We start from the raw sequence: 13141 nt of genomic DNA on the forward strand, positions 1-13141 counted from the left end.
AAAGATACTCAAACTACTATACAAACAAGTCTCCATGGACTTTGAGATAGCAATGTTTGCAGAAACCAAAAACAAATTAGGAGTAAACTCTTCACACTGAAGAAAAATTCATCACAGCTGTGCTCTTTATATTATGATTCTCAATGTCTGTTTAAGAGCTTGTTTACTGATATGATTAAGAAACAGTGTAAAGGAGAAAAACATTTCTAACTAAAGTCTTAGGTAAATAAAATGTAAAAATAGAACATTTTTGAAATGCTCTTGAATTAATCAATGGGAAAATTGATTTGAATACACATGTAATAGAAATAAATTCCCTTTTTTCCCCCTGAGAATGTCTCTGCTACTTATAACTCTAGTTAAGATGTTTTAAGACACCATGGATTAACCTACTTGGCCTCTATATGCCTCAGAGTCCTAACATGTAAAATAAGATTTTTTTTTATTAGATTTTAGAAGGCCCTCCCCAAGCTTACATTCTAGGAACTACTCTGGCATTCTTCCTAGACTTGCTTTAACCCACCCACCCCCAGAATATCTCTAATTAATTCTAAGGAGTTATCATCAAAACACATTTAATTTTAATGCACTTCAAGAAACAATGGTATTGGGTGGCTAGGTGGTGCGATGGATAGAGCACCGGCTCTGGAGAGAGGAGTACCTGAGTTCAAACAAGGCCTCAGACACTTAATAATTACCTAGCTGTGTGGCCTTGGAAAAGCTACTTAATCCCATTTGCCTTGCAAAAACCAAAAAAAAAACGGGGAAAAAAAAAACAAACAAAAAAAAGAAAATGGTATTCTCAGCATTTTTAGGAAGTGTACCCTAATACTTCAAACAAACTTAGTGTAGAAACAATAGCATGTGATGTATTAATACTAAAACAATAGTTTTTAGCTGAACTAGAACTAAGGTGGCACAGTGGATAGAGTACTTGGCCTGCTGTCAAGAAGACTGAGTTCATATGCAGTCTCAGTTATGTGACTCCTAAGTGTGTGACCCTGAACAAGATACTTAAGCTGCTTGCCTCGATTTCCACAACTGTAAAATGGGGATAATAATACCTACCTCCTAAGATTATTATTAGGATCAAATTAGATAATATTTGTCTGATGTTTAGCACAGTGCCTAGCACATAGTAGGTGCTATAAATCTTAGTTCTATTGTTGTATTTGTTATTATTTATACTATTATAGCTAACTACATGGTTACCACAGCTTCCATTATAACAAAGTCTGTAAAATACCTGAGCCAAAATCTCAGGAAAGTCACCCTGATTAGCATCTGCTTTCTGAGGAGCTGCTAAAACAGCTGGATTTAGTTCAGGAATGTCAAGTTCTATCTTCTGTTCTTCTGATGATCTGCTGGTGAAGGCTACATATGAAAGTACATCTTAGTATACAAAATGCTTTGAGGAGTAACATTGATTAAAAATCATTAGGAAAAAAAAAATCTAACATTTTTACCCATATACAATAGAAATATATTCTCCCAGGAAAAGTCTTTACTGAGTCAAGATAAAGAAGTGATGAATGATAATCACTCATCTCCAAAATACTATAAAGTTTTAAATCTTGCCCCATGTCAATTCAAGTTCACATTGTTCTGACAAAATATACTTTCCAAAACCTAATAAAATATAAAGCCAAGTCAGCAATTTCTCCTGTAAAATTAAGTTTTAGTCTTGTCCATTGAAAGTTACTGTCAGAAAATTTAAAATGGATTTTAATAGCTTATGAAAGCAGCCTTCTATATACTATAAATTTAGCATATTAAAGAACTATAATTCTGAATTAAGAACAAATTGATTTTCTTAAATGACCTCCACCCTAAAACACCCAAGAAAATCGCAATTAAATTTAAAAATGAAATGAAAAAAGAGATGCTAAGAAAGCAACCAGATTCTGCCAAATTAACATCCAGACTTTTCCATAAAGTCAATGAGGAAAGCAGTCTTTCATCTCTACTGACCTTGATAATTCATCAATCTGGTGCCATATCATGTTATCCACAGGCTCATTAATTCATTCTAGGGAGCTCACCTCCTGCTTAATCAACATGCAAGACAAACATAATTTTTAGATGCAAACTGTTCTGATACCTCTCCCGTGGTTAGCCATATTGATGTAGGAAATGAGTCCACAGACAGCAAGAAAGGCAAAGAAGAAAAGAATTATATTCCGCTGTAATCGTGATAACTGTTTCCATTTCTAGAAAGAAAGAGAGAAATACATTTTTTACTGATAATATAGTAACTCAGTAAAGTTACTGAAAAATCTTTGTCACATTCCAAAAATATTAAGGAAAAAGAATGTAAGAGTTAAGTTCTATTGTTTACTCTGAACAAGAATAAATTACTTCTGAACATGTGATACCCTGCTCAGATAAAGACAATAACAAAACGTGCTGGCACATGCCAGATGAGAATAAAGAACTTATTTATTTTTAAAACTATCCAAATTCAATGGGAAAAGAACCTTCACACTCAGGTGCTCAGAAACTTTTTTGCTTTATATTTAATGTTAAGAGCCTTAAATCAACCAAGTTTCTCATTAGGTCATTAAAAGGGATATAATAGAGAACCTGATTGCAATAATTATTTGCAAACATTTCTGAACCCCCTCATACAGTAAGTTCCATGAAAGAAAGGAATGTGACTGTACCTTTTTTTTCCCCGCTTTGTATCCCTAGAGTAAAAGGCATTATATGCAGTCTAGAGTACTATATACAACAGGTCCTAAGTGTTGTTTAATTTGATCATGCAAGGAAGCATTTATTAAGTGCTTACTATGTACCAGAAAATGAGAGCAAAAAAAAAAAAAAAATGAGAGTCCTAGTCCTCAAGGACTTTAAAATCAATTAATAATGTATTTACTCAAGGGCAGCTAGGTGGCACAGTGGATAGAGCACCAGCCCTGGAGTCAGGAGTACCTGAGTTCAAATCGGGCCTCAGACGCTTAATAATTACCTAGCTGTGTGGTCTTGGGCAAGCCACTTAACCCCATTGCATAGCAAAAAATAAATGAATGAATGAATGAATAAGTAAATAAATAAATGGATGGATGGATGAATGAATGAATGAATGAACAAATGAAGTATTTGCCCAGACAACATCACAGTGAACTAGAAAAGACAGGCCAAGGTAGTAATGGGAGTCAACCTAAAGTAGATTTCTAACCATTGTAGGCAAAGTGGTAGTAAAAAACATTTCTACTTATCTTTTGGACATAAGAATTTGTGTTTCTTATTTTCTCAATTGGGTTCTAGGGAGGGAGGTTGAGATTTGCATCCTCAACTGAAAAAAAATTTTACTTTAAAAATAAAATAAGCAAATACTAGAACTTCTTGAATAGAGGAGTGACAAAGTTAAAAATCAAACCCCAAAACAAAAATCTTTCATTTTGGGGGGTGGGGGAAGGAAGTGTGTGTTCGAAGAATTGGGGAGGATGATAATGTGTGATACACAGAAATGAAACTGGAAGCTTTTTCACATGCTATGCTAAATGACCATTAAGTAGGTGTTCAAGCTGTCTTTATCCTAGAAGTAGTCTTTCAAAACCCTCTTATTAAGGCACAGGCCCTGGAGTCAGGAGTACCTGGGTTCAAATCTGGTCTCAGACACTTAATAATTACCTAGCTGTGTGGCCTTGGGCAAGCCACTTAACCCCATTGCCTTGCAAAAAAAAAATCTAAAAAAAAACCAACCCTCTTATACCTAGGAGAACTTGCCAGCTACATCAATCTCTCTGAAATCTGGTAATGTGGCTGGATGCCACTGTGGGAATCAGTTCAGAGACAGGTTTGTCTGTCAGCACTCAACTTAAGCAGGTGATCACAGGTGCAAAGGAACAAAGATTTCCTCAGAAAAGATAGAATACCTGATACCAAGGACTCCCCCCCAATTACCATTCTGCAAAACTGGGCAGTAAAGAGAAAGAGAACAAGAATATATATCCCTGTCCCTTGAAAAGCAAATATACCTTTCAATGCTAATTCTAGTCTTTGAGGAACTAAAGGAAGAAGAAAGAAATAGGAAATTAAGTTTGATACCTCTTGCCTTATGGCATACACAATTTCTCTTTTACTCTCCAGTCAATTCTACTTCATTTCTTCTATGTCATTGATCTTGATCTAATCCTCTAATTAACACATCCTTTGCATTGCCTCCTCTTTCTACCCATACCACCCTGGGATTCCTTTTCTGCCTGGCCAGGTACCATCTCTCATCAGGCCCAGATACAGTACACTTCCTTTCTGTCCCTATCACCAACATCAGTGGTTAACTAAACTTACCAGTAGGATACAACAGTAAATAAGTAGAAGTAGGGAACCCTACCAACCTAAGAGTCATTATTATTACTATTCTTACTACTGCTCACTACTATTAGGATTACTACTTCAGTCCTGACCCTTAAGGCCTTCTCCAGTCTGGGACTTCATTGGATGTAAAGCAGAAACATTCTCATTGGATATATATATATTATGTAATAATAATAAATAGCAACTAGCATTTATATGGTACTTCAGCGTTTGCAAAGTGCTTTACATACACAATCTCATTTGATTCTCAGCAGAACCCTGTAGGTGTTATTATTCCCATTAATAAAAATAAGAATCCTGAAATTCAGAGACAGATTAAGTACCTTGTCCAGATCACAAGGATCCTTGAGGTTAATTTCAAATTAATATTACTACTTCCTCAAACAGATTAGATCCCTGTCTCCTTCTCCAGAGAAGAATTTTCTGTTCTTTCCTCCCCTGGACAGCTTCCTAGGCTGTTCCACCTTCAACTCTCCCACTTCATACAGCTAAGAATTTCCAATATCCCTCAATTCAGTAACACTGTCCTCCACTAATCAACCCTTCAATCTAACAAAATTCTTTCCCTAAAATGACAATTAAAAACTCAAATCTACAGTTTTATGCATAAATATTATTGTCCCTTTTTCACAAAAGAAGAAACTAAGGCTCAAAGAGATTGAGGAACTTGTTCATCTTCCCCAGCCTCACTGCTGCGTCATCCCCTAGATCCCTAGTCCCTTCTTCCCCCTTCAAGTCCCCAACCCTGTGCCTATTCCAGGTCCAATCAGCACCACTGTTGCACCAGAGCCAGGATTGAAATAGTTCTCTCCCTCACTTTTCCCATCTGCTGCTTTCCTCTCCCAGGCCTCTCATTCGAAGCCTCCCTCGCCAGTTCCTCTCAGGCTTATTCTCCAACTTGTCCTATGCCTCGGGTCTCATCCACCCCTAAGAGATGCCCAACTGAGTTCCTAACCACCCCAATTTGATTCCCCAGTCTCATTCGCCACCTGAACTTTCTCTTTTCACGCTCTTTAGCCATCAGCAAGTCCTCCTTGCTTAGCCCAGAGCTGGGTAACAATACTTCAGCTCTCAGGGACTCTCCCCGTCCTCCCACCCTCAAGGCCTGTTCTGTCATCCCGTCTTTCCAAACAGCAGCCGTTCCTCCCCAACTGGCACCTCCACGGCCCAACACTCACTCCACCGCCGGGAGCGGGTCTCTCCCATCAACGGAAATGCCACGGCGTCTTTCCTCCTTGCTCTCCCAGTCCCTGTCCTACCTCCACGCCACACGCTCCTGGGTGTCATGCCATGCCATCCTTGCCCCCCACGTCCCCGGGCCCTTTCTCTTCCTGGTCCCCACATGCCAACCGGGCCAGGTCCTCCCTACTCACCAGCTCCCAGACTTGCCCAGCACGTCCCACTCCTCCCACCTTCCCTGGAGCCCTCCGCCACCCTGCCCCTCCCAGGTGCTGGCTCTGCCCCTGCCCCAGCTCCTCCGTTCCCCTTCTCCCCCCCGGGCCCACAGTCCCTAGGCTCTGCCCAGCCCCGCGGGCCCCGAACCCCTCGTCCCCGTCCCCAGCCCCAGGCTACACGGGCACCCCGACGCCGGTGGCTCAGCGCCCCGGCTCCGTCTCTCAGGTCCCGTCCCTTCCGGGTCGCCCCCGCCCCGGCCCAGCCGAGCTCCTGGTTCTGCCCCGGCCCCCCGCCCCGGTGCGGTGCGGTCCGGTCGGGGCCTCACCCGCCAGCAGAGGCGCCGCCGCCTCCAGTACTTGCTCCCGCCGCCGCCGCCGTCGCCGCCGCCCTGGGCCCGCTCCCCCAAGTTCAGAGTCACCGCGAAGAAGTCCTGCCTCGGCGACGGCGGGTACATGGCGGCGACGAGGCCGGGCCGGCGGCCGAGACGCGTCAGGAAGCCCGGCTCGGGGAAGCCGCGAGCGCACCGGCTCCGCACCGCCCACCGTCAGCCGCCATGGCCGCGACACCGCCGCCCAGGGCCGCACGTCACCGGCCACTTCCGGGGTCACGCGGGCACTTCCGGGGCGACTCGCAGCGGCCGCTCTAGCCCACCGGCCCCGACTCTATGGCGGCCGCCGCAGGAAGCGGGCGAGGCGCAGGGCCCGGAAGTCCGGCCTGGCGCCCGCGGGGCTGCGTCCGAGCCTCCTGGTGAGCCTGCCCAGAAAAGGAAAGATTCTTGGTGCTACTGTCTTATTTGCTTTTATATTCTTTTCACAAAGTACAGTTAGGGGCGGCTAGGTGGTGCAGTGGATAGAGCACCGGCCCTGGAGTCAGGAGTACCTGAGTTCAAATCCGGCCTCTGACACTTAATAATTACCTAGCTGTGTGGCCTTGGGCAAGCCACTTAACCCCATTGCCTTGAAAAATCTAAAAAAAAAAAAAAATTAAAAAGTACAGTTAGCGCAATATAAAAGGACATAACGCTGGCGTCATAAAAACAGCTTTGAGATTAGCTTTACCCAACTTCTCACATTTTGTTCAGCCAGTGGTTTGGTTTACCTCCTCAGACCTGATCCTACAAAACTCAGTTCATAGAATCGCAGAATGAATGCTTCAGCTATTAAGGACTTTAGAGATTTAAGTTGGTTCTGATCATTCCAAAGTGCTAATCATTTTAAATTTTTGAGTCTCCCAAGTATTCTCCCAACTGGGTTGGGATGAGGCAGAGTCCACTAGTACTTCTGGTAAGGGGTCCGGACACTGAATATATTCCAGCAGTTCAGTCAAAATGATTGGTTCAACCGAGTATTTACATGCATCTTGAATGAGATAATCAAGTAGGGCAGCTGGAAGATTAGCAGATGTGCACATAACTGTAATCTGTGCAACTCGATGGTTTAATGGAAAGTGTCAAGCCCGGGGTCAGAGAGAAGCATCTTCCTAAGGTCAAATCCGGCTTCAGACCCAGTCAATAACCTTCTTCACCTTAGGTTTCTCAGCTTTGCCAAGAAAACCCCCAAAGGGGTCAGAAAGAGTCACAAGAATAGTAAACATAATAAAGACTGGAATTGGAACAAAAGATTAACCTGTAAGACTATGCTTCTGAGAGTCTCCATCTGGTTATTGTTTTGTATTTATCTTCTCTCTTCTATTTGCATAAAAGACCCAAAGGATTATGGGGAGTTGATAAAAACTGCAGGGCCTCAGATTCAAATGGCGTTTTATATTTTGCTAGATGATTAGTTACAGAAAGCATTGAACAGATGCAGGTTGGCAATCATGGATGACACAAGAGTCATTGGTATTTTGTAACCTTAAGTTAGTTAAAGGCTTCGGAGAATGATATGAAAGTTACTATCAAGAAGTAAAAGTCAACCAGTTACTCAGCATGAATTTATGAATTATTACAGTGTACCTGGTACAATGCTAGTGGGAAACAGGAAATTCAAGTAAAGGTAAAAAATAATTCTTAGGGGCAGCTAGGTAGCTCAGTGGATACTACAGGAGTCAGGAGGACCTGAATGCAAATTTGACTTTCAGACACTTGATACTAGCTGTGTGACCTTGGCCATGTCACTTAACCCCATTCCCTTGCCAAAAAAAAAAGATACTGCTTAGTCAAAAAGCTCACATTTTGAAAAAAAAAAGTTTTTAATTGATATTTAATTTTTCCAAATACATGTTATAAAAGTTTTTCAATATCCATCCATATGCATATATATATTTTTAAGTTTTTAAGTTTTAATATTTTTAAGTTATATAATTTAAGTTATATAATTTCCTTCCTTCCAACAGTCATGTGAATATTATACACACACATTTGTGTTCACCATGTTCACTGGTTAGTCATCTTCCATATGAGGAATTAGGATTAGGGAAACAAGTACATAAGAGAAAGTTTTTAAAAATGAATGTAGTGTTCATCAATTCTGAAGGGTTTTTTGTTTTGTTTTTCTTCCTCTGGTTGGGGATAGCATTGTCCATAGTGGATCTAATAGAGTTGTCTTAGCCCTCTGAACTGCTGAAAGGAGTTGCATCCATCAAGGTTTATCAACTTACAATGTTATTGTTAATGTGTAGAATGTTCTCTAGGGTCTGCTTCCTTCACTCAGTATCACATCCTGTAAGAGCTCACATTCTTATTATTATTAGGGGTTTTTTTTGGCAAGGCAGTGGGATTAAGTGGCTTGCCCAAGGCCACACAGCTAGGTAATTAAGTGTCTGAGGTTGGATTTGAACTCAGATCCTCCTGACTGCAGGGCCGGTGCTCTATTCACTGCACCACCTAGCTAAGAGCTCACATTCTAATGGAGGAGAGACATACAGACAACTAAGTACAAATAAGAAATATAAAGACAATAGCATTAAAGGGGATCCAGCAAGACTTCTTGTAGAACATGGAACTTTAGTTGAGACTTGAAGGAAGCTAGGGAAGATGCCTGGAGTCATGAGTCAGAAGATGGAGCATTATTCAAAGAGCAGCAAGGAAGTCAGTGTTCCTGGATCTCAGGGTAGAGGGGAGGAGGGATTATAAGGTACAAGAAAACTGGAAATGTAAGGAGTGGCTGGACTGTAAAAGACTTTAAATGCCAAACAAGAGGATTTTGTATTTGATAATGGAGGTAATAGGGAACCACTGAAGTCAATCAAATAGGAGAGATAGCTTCAATGAATTGTAGTGAGGAGAGACTTGAAACAAGGAAGATGAAACAACAGACCACTGCAACAGTCCAACTGTGAGGTTGGTCCAGGATGATAATAATGACAAGAGAGATGGGGGTTCATATAAAAGATGTTGAGAAGGTAGAAATAACAGGCATTGGTAACTTATCAGAAATGGGAGAATAAGAGAGTGAGGAGATGAAGATGACACCTAAGTTGAGCCCAGGTGACTAAAAGGATGGTGGTACCCTTGACATGAATAGGGAAGTTAAGAAGATGGGAGGCTTTGGAAGGGAAAAAAATAAGTTCAGTTTTAGACATGTTTGAGTTTAAGATGATTATGGAACATGCAGTTGGAATATCTAATAGGCAGGTGGAAATGTGAGGTCAAGGAAAGAGGTTAGAGCAGACATCTAAGAATCTGAGAATCATCTGTATAGAGACAATAATTGAAACTATTGGGAGGTGATGAGATCACCAAGTTTAATAATAAAAAGGAAAAAGAGAAGAGGGACCAGGTAGGGATGTCCCTTAGGGGACAACTAATGGTTAAAAGGTATGGCTTGGATAAAGATCCAGTAAAATCAACTAAGAAGGAAAAGACAGATAAGAATATCAGGAGAGAGCAGAATCATAAAAACCCAGAGAGAAGATCAGTATCAAAGACTACAAAGAGAAGTCAAGAAGAATAAATATTGAGAAAAAGCTATTAGATTTGGCAAGTAAGCTATCCTTAGTAACCTTGGAAAGGAAAGAACAGTTCTGATGAGTTAGGAAGCCAGATGGAAGAATTACGAAGAGAATGAGAAGAGAGAAAAATCGAAGCATTGGTTATAGAAAGAAAAAGTTCAAATTGATTTAATTTGATTCAAACTGGTTAAATGTCTAACATCTCTGGTTCTAAGAGAGTTTAGCTCTTGAAATTTAAGATTCTAGGAACCGAAAGACTTGTTTCCCCCTATCAAGAGAAAGTGGCACATTACCCTAAAGACTGATATCTCTCTCTCTCTTTATGGAGTGAAAAGCTATTTCCTAATCTGCTACCAGATGTATGTCATGGAATACTATTATGTATGTCATGGAATACTATTGTTCTATTAGAAATCAGGAGGGATGGGATTTCAGGGAAACCTGGAGGGATTTGCATGAATTGATGCTGAGTGAGATGAGCAGAACCAGAAAAACACTGTACACCCTAACAGCAACATGGGAGTGATGTTCAACCTTGAAGGACTTGCTCATTCCATCAGTGCAACAATTGGGAACAATTTTTGGCTGTCTGCAAAGGAGAGTACCATCTGTATCCAGATAAGGAGCTGTGGAGTTTGAACAAAGTACAAGGACTATTCCCTTTAATTCGGAAAAAAAAAAAAAACCTAGATGTCTTATGGTTTGATCTGGTTACCTCTGAGAATTCTGTTCCTTTTAAGGATATGATTTCTCTCTCATTACACCCAATTTGGATCGAGGTACAACATGGAAACAAAGTAAAGACTGACAGAGTGCTATCTGTGCGGTGGGGGTGGGGGGAGGGAAGCAAGATTGGGGGAAAACTGTAAAACTCAAATAATATCTTTAATAAATATTCTATTGCTTTAAAAAAAAATCTGCTACCAGGGTATGTTTAAACTATGAGAGTGGCAAAATTTATTCCTTTTAAAGGGAAGTAACATTTCAATTATGGACCAGCAGGTGGCAGCAACAAGGATATATCACAAAGAATATAATCTTTTTTTTTAAAAGTGTATTTATTTTCACACTACTACAATAGTCTGGTTGTAAAAATAAAAATAATCCACCTCTCCCCACAAAGATAGAGAAACCTTAAGAAAAATATAGCGAGAAAAGAAAAAAGTGTACTTCCAGTCTGTGTTCAATTCTGGGATGGTTTGTATTCTTAATCCTAAATCCATGAGAGAAGTTGCTTCAATATTTTTTTCCCCTACATTTGCTATTGCTAACTGTATTTCCCTCCATCTTATTCCTCCCTACCCTATTTATTCTGTTCTCTCTCTCCTTTCACCCTGTCCCTCCTCAAAAGTATATTGTATCTGACTACTCTCTCCCTTGATCTTCCCTCTCTTCTATCACCTATTTTTTTCCCCTCCCCTCTAGGTCTCCTTTCTCCCATCTCTTTTTCCTCTAGGGTAAGATAGATTTCTTTACCCTATTGTATGTTATTTCCTCTCTGAGTCACTTCTGATAAGAATGAAGGCTCACTTATTCCCCTACCCTCACCTTTCCCCTTCCACTCCATCACAAAAACTTCTTTCTTGCCTCTTTTACACAAAATATCTTAGCCTAATCTACCTTTCCTTTCCCTTCTTCCAGTACATCCTTTTTCCATCAATTGACTCCATATACTTTCACATTCAGCTCCCTCCTGTGCCTTGTCTGTATATACTCCTTCTAACTGCTCTAATAAATGAGAAGGGTTATATGAGTTATCAGTAGAATATGAACAATCTTAAAAATAGAATTACAAATTATTAACAACCATATGAAAAATTCCTCCAAATCATCATTAGTAATTAAGAAAAATGTAATTCAAAGTAACTAAAGTTTCACCCACAAAAAAACTGAAAATGATAACAAAAGATGGGAATAATGTCGAAAGGGCTGTTGAATGGATTCGCTCATTCCATCAGTGCAATAATCAGGGACAATTTGGGGCTATCTGTATCCAGAGAAACAACTGTGGAGTCTGAACAAAGACGAAGGACTATTAACTTTAATTTACAAAAAAAAAAACCTGATATCTTATTGTCTGATCTTGCTATCTCTTATGTTTCTTCCTTAAAGATATGATTTCTCTCATCACATTCAATTTGGATCAGTATATACCATGGAAACAATGTAAAGACTGGCAGATTGCCTTCTGTGGGGGGTGGGGAGGGAAGTAAGATTAGGGGGAAAAATTGTAAAACTCAAATAAAATCTTTAAAAAAAACAAAAGAAAAAGAAAGGACTGTTGAAAGCTAGACACACTAACAGACTTTTGGGAGATTTGTGAATTAGCCCTATCATTCTGGAAAATGAGTAGGAAATTATGCTTTAAAAAGTGACTGGAAAAAAAAAGTGACTGGGGCAGCTATGTGGCGCAGTCGATAGAGTACCAGCCCTGGAGCCAGGAGTACCTGAGTTCAAATCCAGCCTCAGAAATTTAATATTTACCTTGGGCAAGCCACTTAACCACATTGGCCTTGTAAAAAAAAAGTGACTAAAATGCCTATGGCTTTTGACCCACAGATCCCATGCATTTCAAAAAAAAAAACAAAGAGAAAGGTATCAAAGACAAAAAGTATTCATAATGGTGTTTCTGGTAATAGCAAAGAATTGGAAAAGAGGTAGATACATTCCCCAGTGAGTGGTGAAGAGCTAAACAAATTGTGGTCCATGAATATAATGGAATAATTACTGTACTTTAGGGAATGACAAAGATTAATTCAGAGAATTAAGGAAGGTTTATATCAATTGATGTGGGGGAAATAAGCAGAAGGGGGGGAAAGGTACTCAATGACTACAATACTTAGAAGAAAAAAACAAAACTGAATGATGTGTAATTGTAATTATAATCAAGGTTGGCATCAGAAGAGATGAGAAAATGTCTGTCTTTAAGATATGGAATATAGGGGCGGCTAGGTGGTGCAGTGGATACAGCACCAGCCCTGGAGTCAGGAGTACCTGAGTTCAAATCTGGCCTCAGACGCTTAATAATAATTACATAGCTGTGTGGCCTTGGGTAAGCCACTTAACCCCATTGCCTTGTAAAAAAAAAACCCTAAAAAAAGAATAAGGGGTTATGTGAAATCTTGGTTAGGTTGTATGATAAGATATGAAATATATTTCCATATATTAAACACTTGTTTTTTTCTTACAAAATTTATAATTTAATAAATACCATAGTTTGTCAAAACTAAAAAAAAAAAAGATATGGGGCAGGGGTTCTATAGTGAGGAATATTGCACATATTGTCAGACCAGGTAGATGTGTTTGGTTAGTTTTGTTGAATAGGTTTTTTTTTCCTTCTTTCTTATTTTTTGTTTAAAAGGATAGGTCTCTGAGAAGAGGAAGACTGATATATTTGGAAATTAAAGGGATATAAAACCCAAAATATCATGAAAATTTATTTTAATAGGGGAGACAGAGAGACATAGAGTGAGACAGATCAGAATAAAGAAATAAGGTGCTACAGTAGGATGTGATAGCCAAAGGCTAGTGAAAG

At 39.9% G+C, this 13141-nt stretch overlaps 1 protein-coding gene across 1 annotated transcript in view; it reads right to left on the reverse strand.

Moving 5' to 3' along the window:
• The window catches only part of MAN1B1 (mannosidase alpha class 1B member 1), a 39751-nt gene extending 33460 nt beyond the window's left edge, over nt 1–6291 (reverse strand). The window contains exons 1-3 of the mRNA XM_074210613.1: nt 6041–6291; nt 2102–2210; nt 1247–1374 (exon numbers count right to left, since the gene is read on the reverse strand). Of these exons, the coding sequence (XP_074066714.1) occupies nt 1247–1374; nt 2102–2210; nt 6041–6169 (366 nt within the window). The 5' untranslated portion in view covers nt 6170–6291. The remainder of the gene's footprint in view (nt 1–1246; nt 1375–2101; nt 2211–6040) is intronic.
• Between the last annotated feature and the right edge of the window lie 6850 nt (nt 6292–13141).

Source organism: Macrotis lagotis, chromosome 1, assembly GCF_037893015.1.
Source record: "Macrotis lagotis isolate mMagLag1 chromosome 1, bilby.v1.9.chrom.fasta, whole genome shotgun sequence".
In the NCBI taxonomy this organism is placed as follows: Eukaryota; Metazoa; Chordata; class Mammalia; order Peramelemorphia; family Peramelidae; genus Macrotis; species Macrotis lagotis.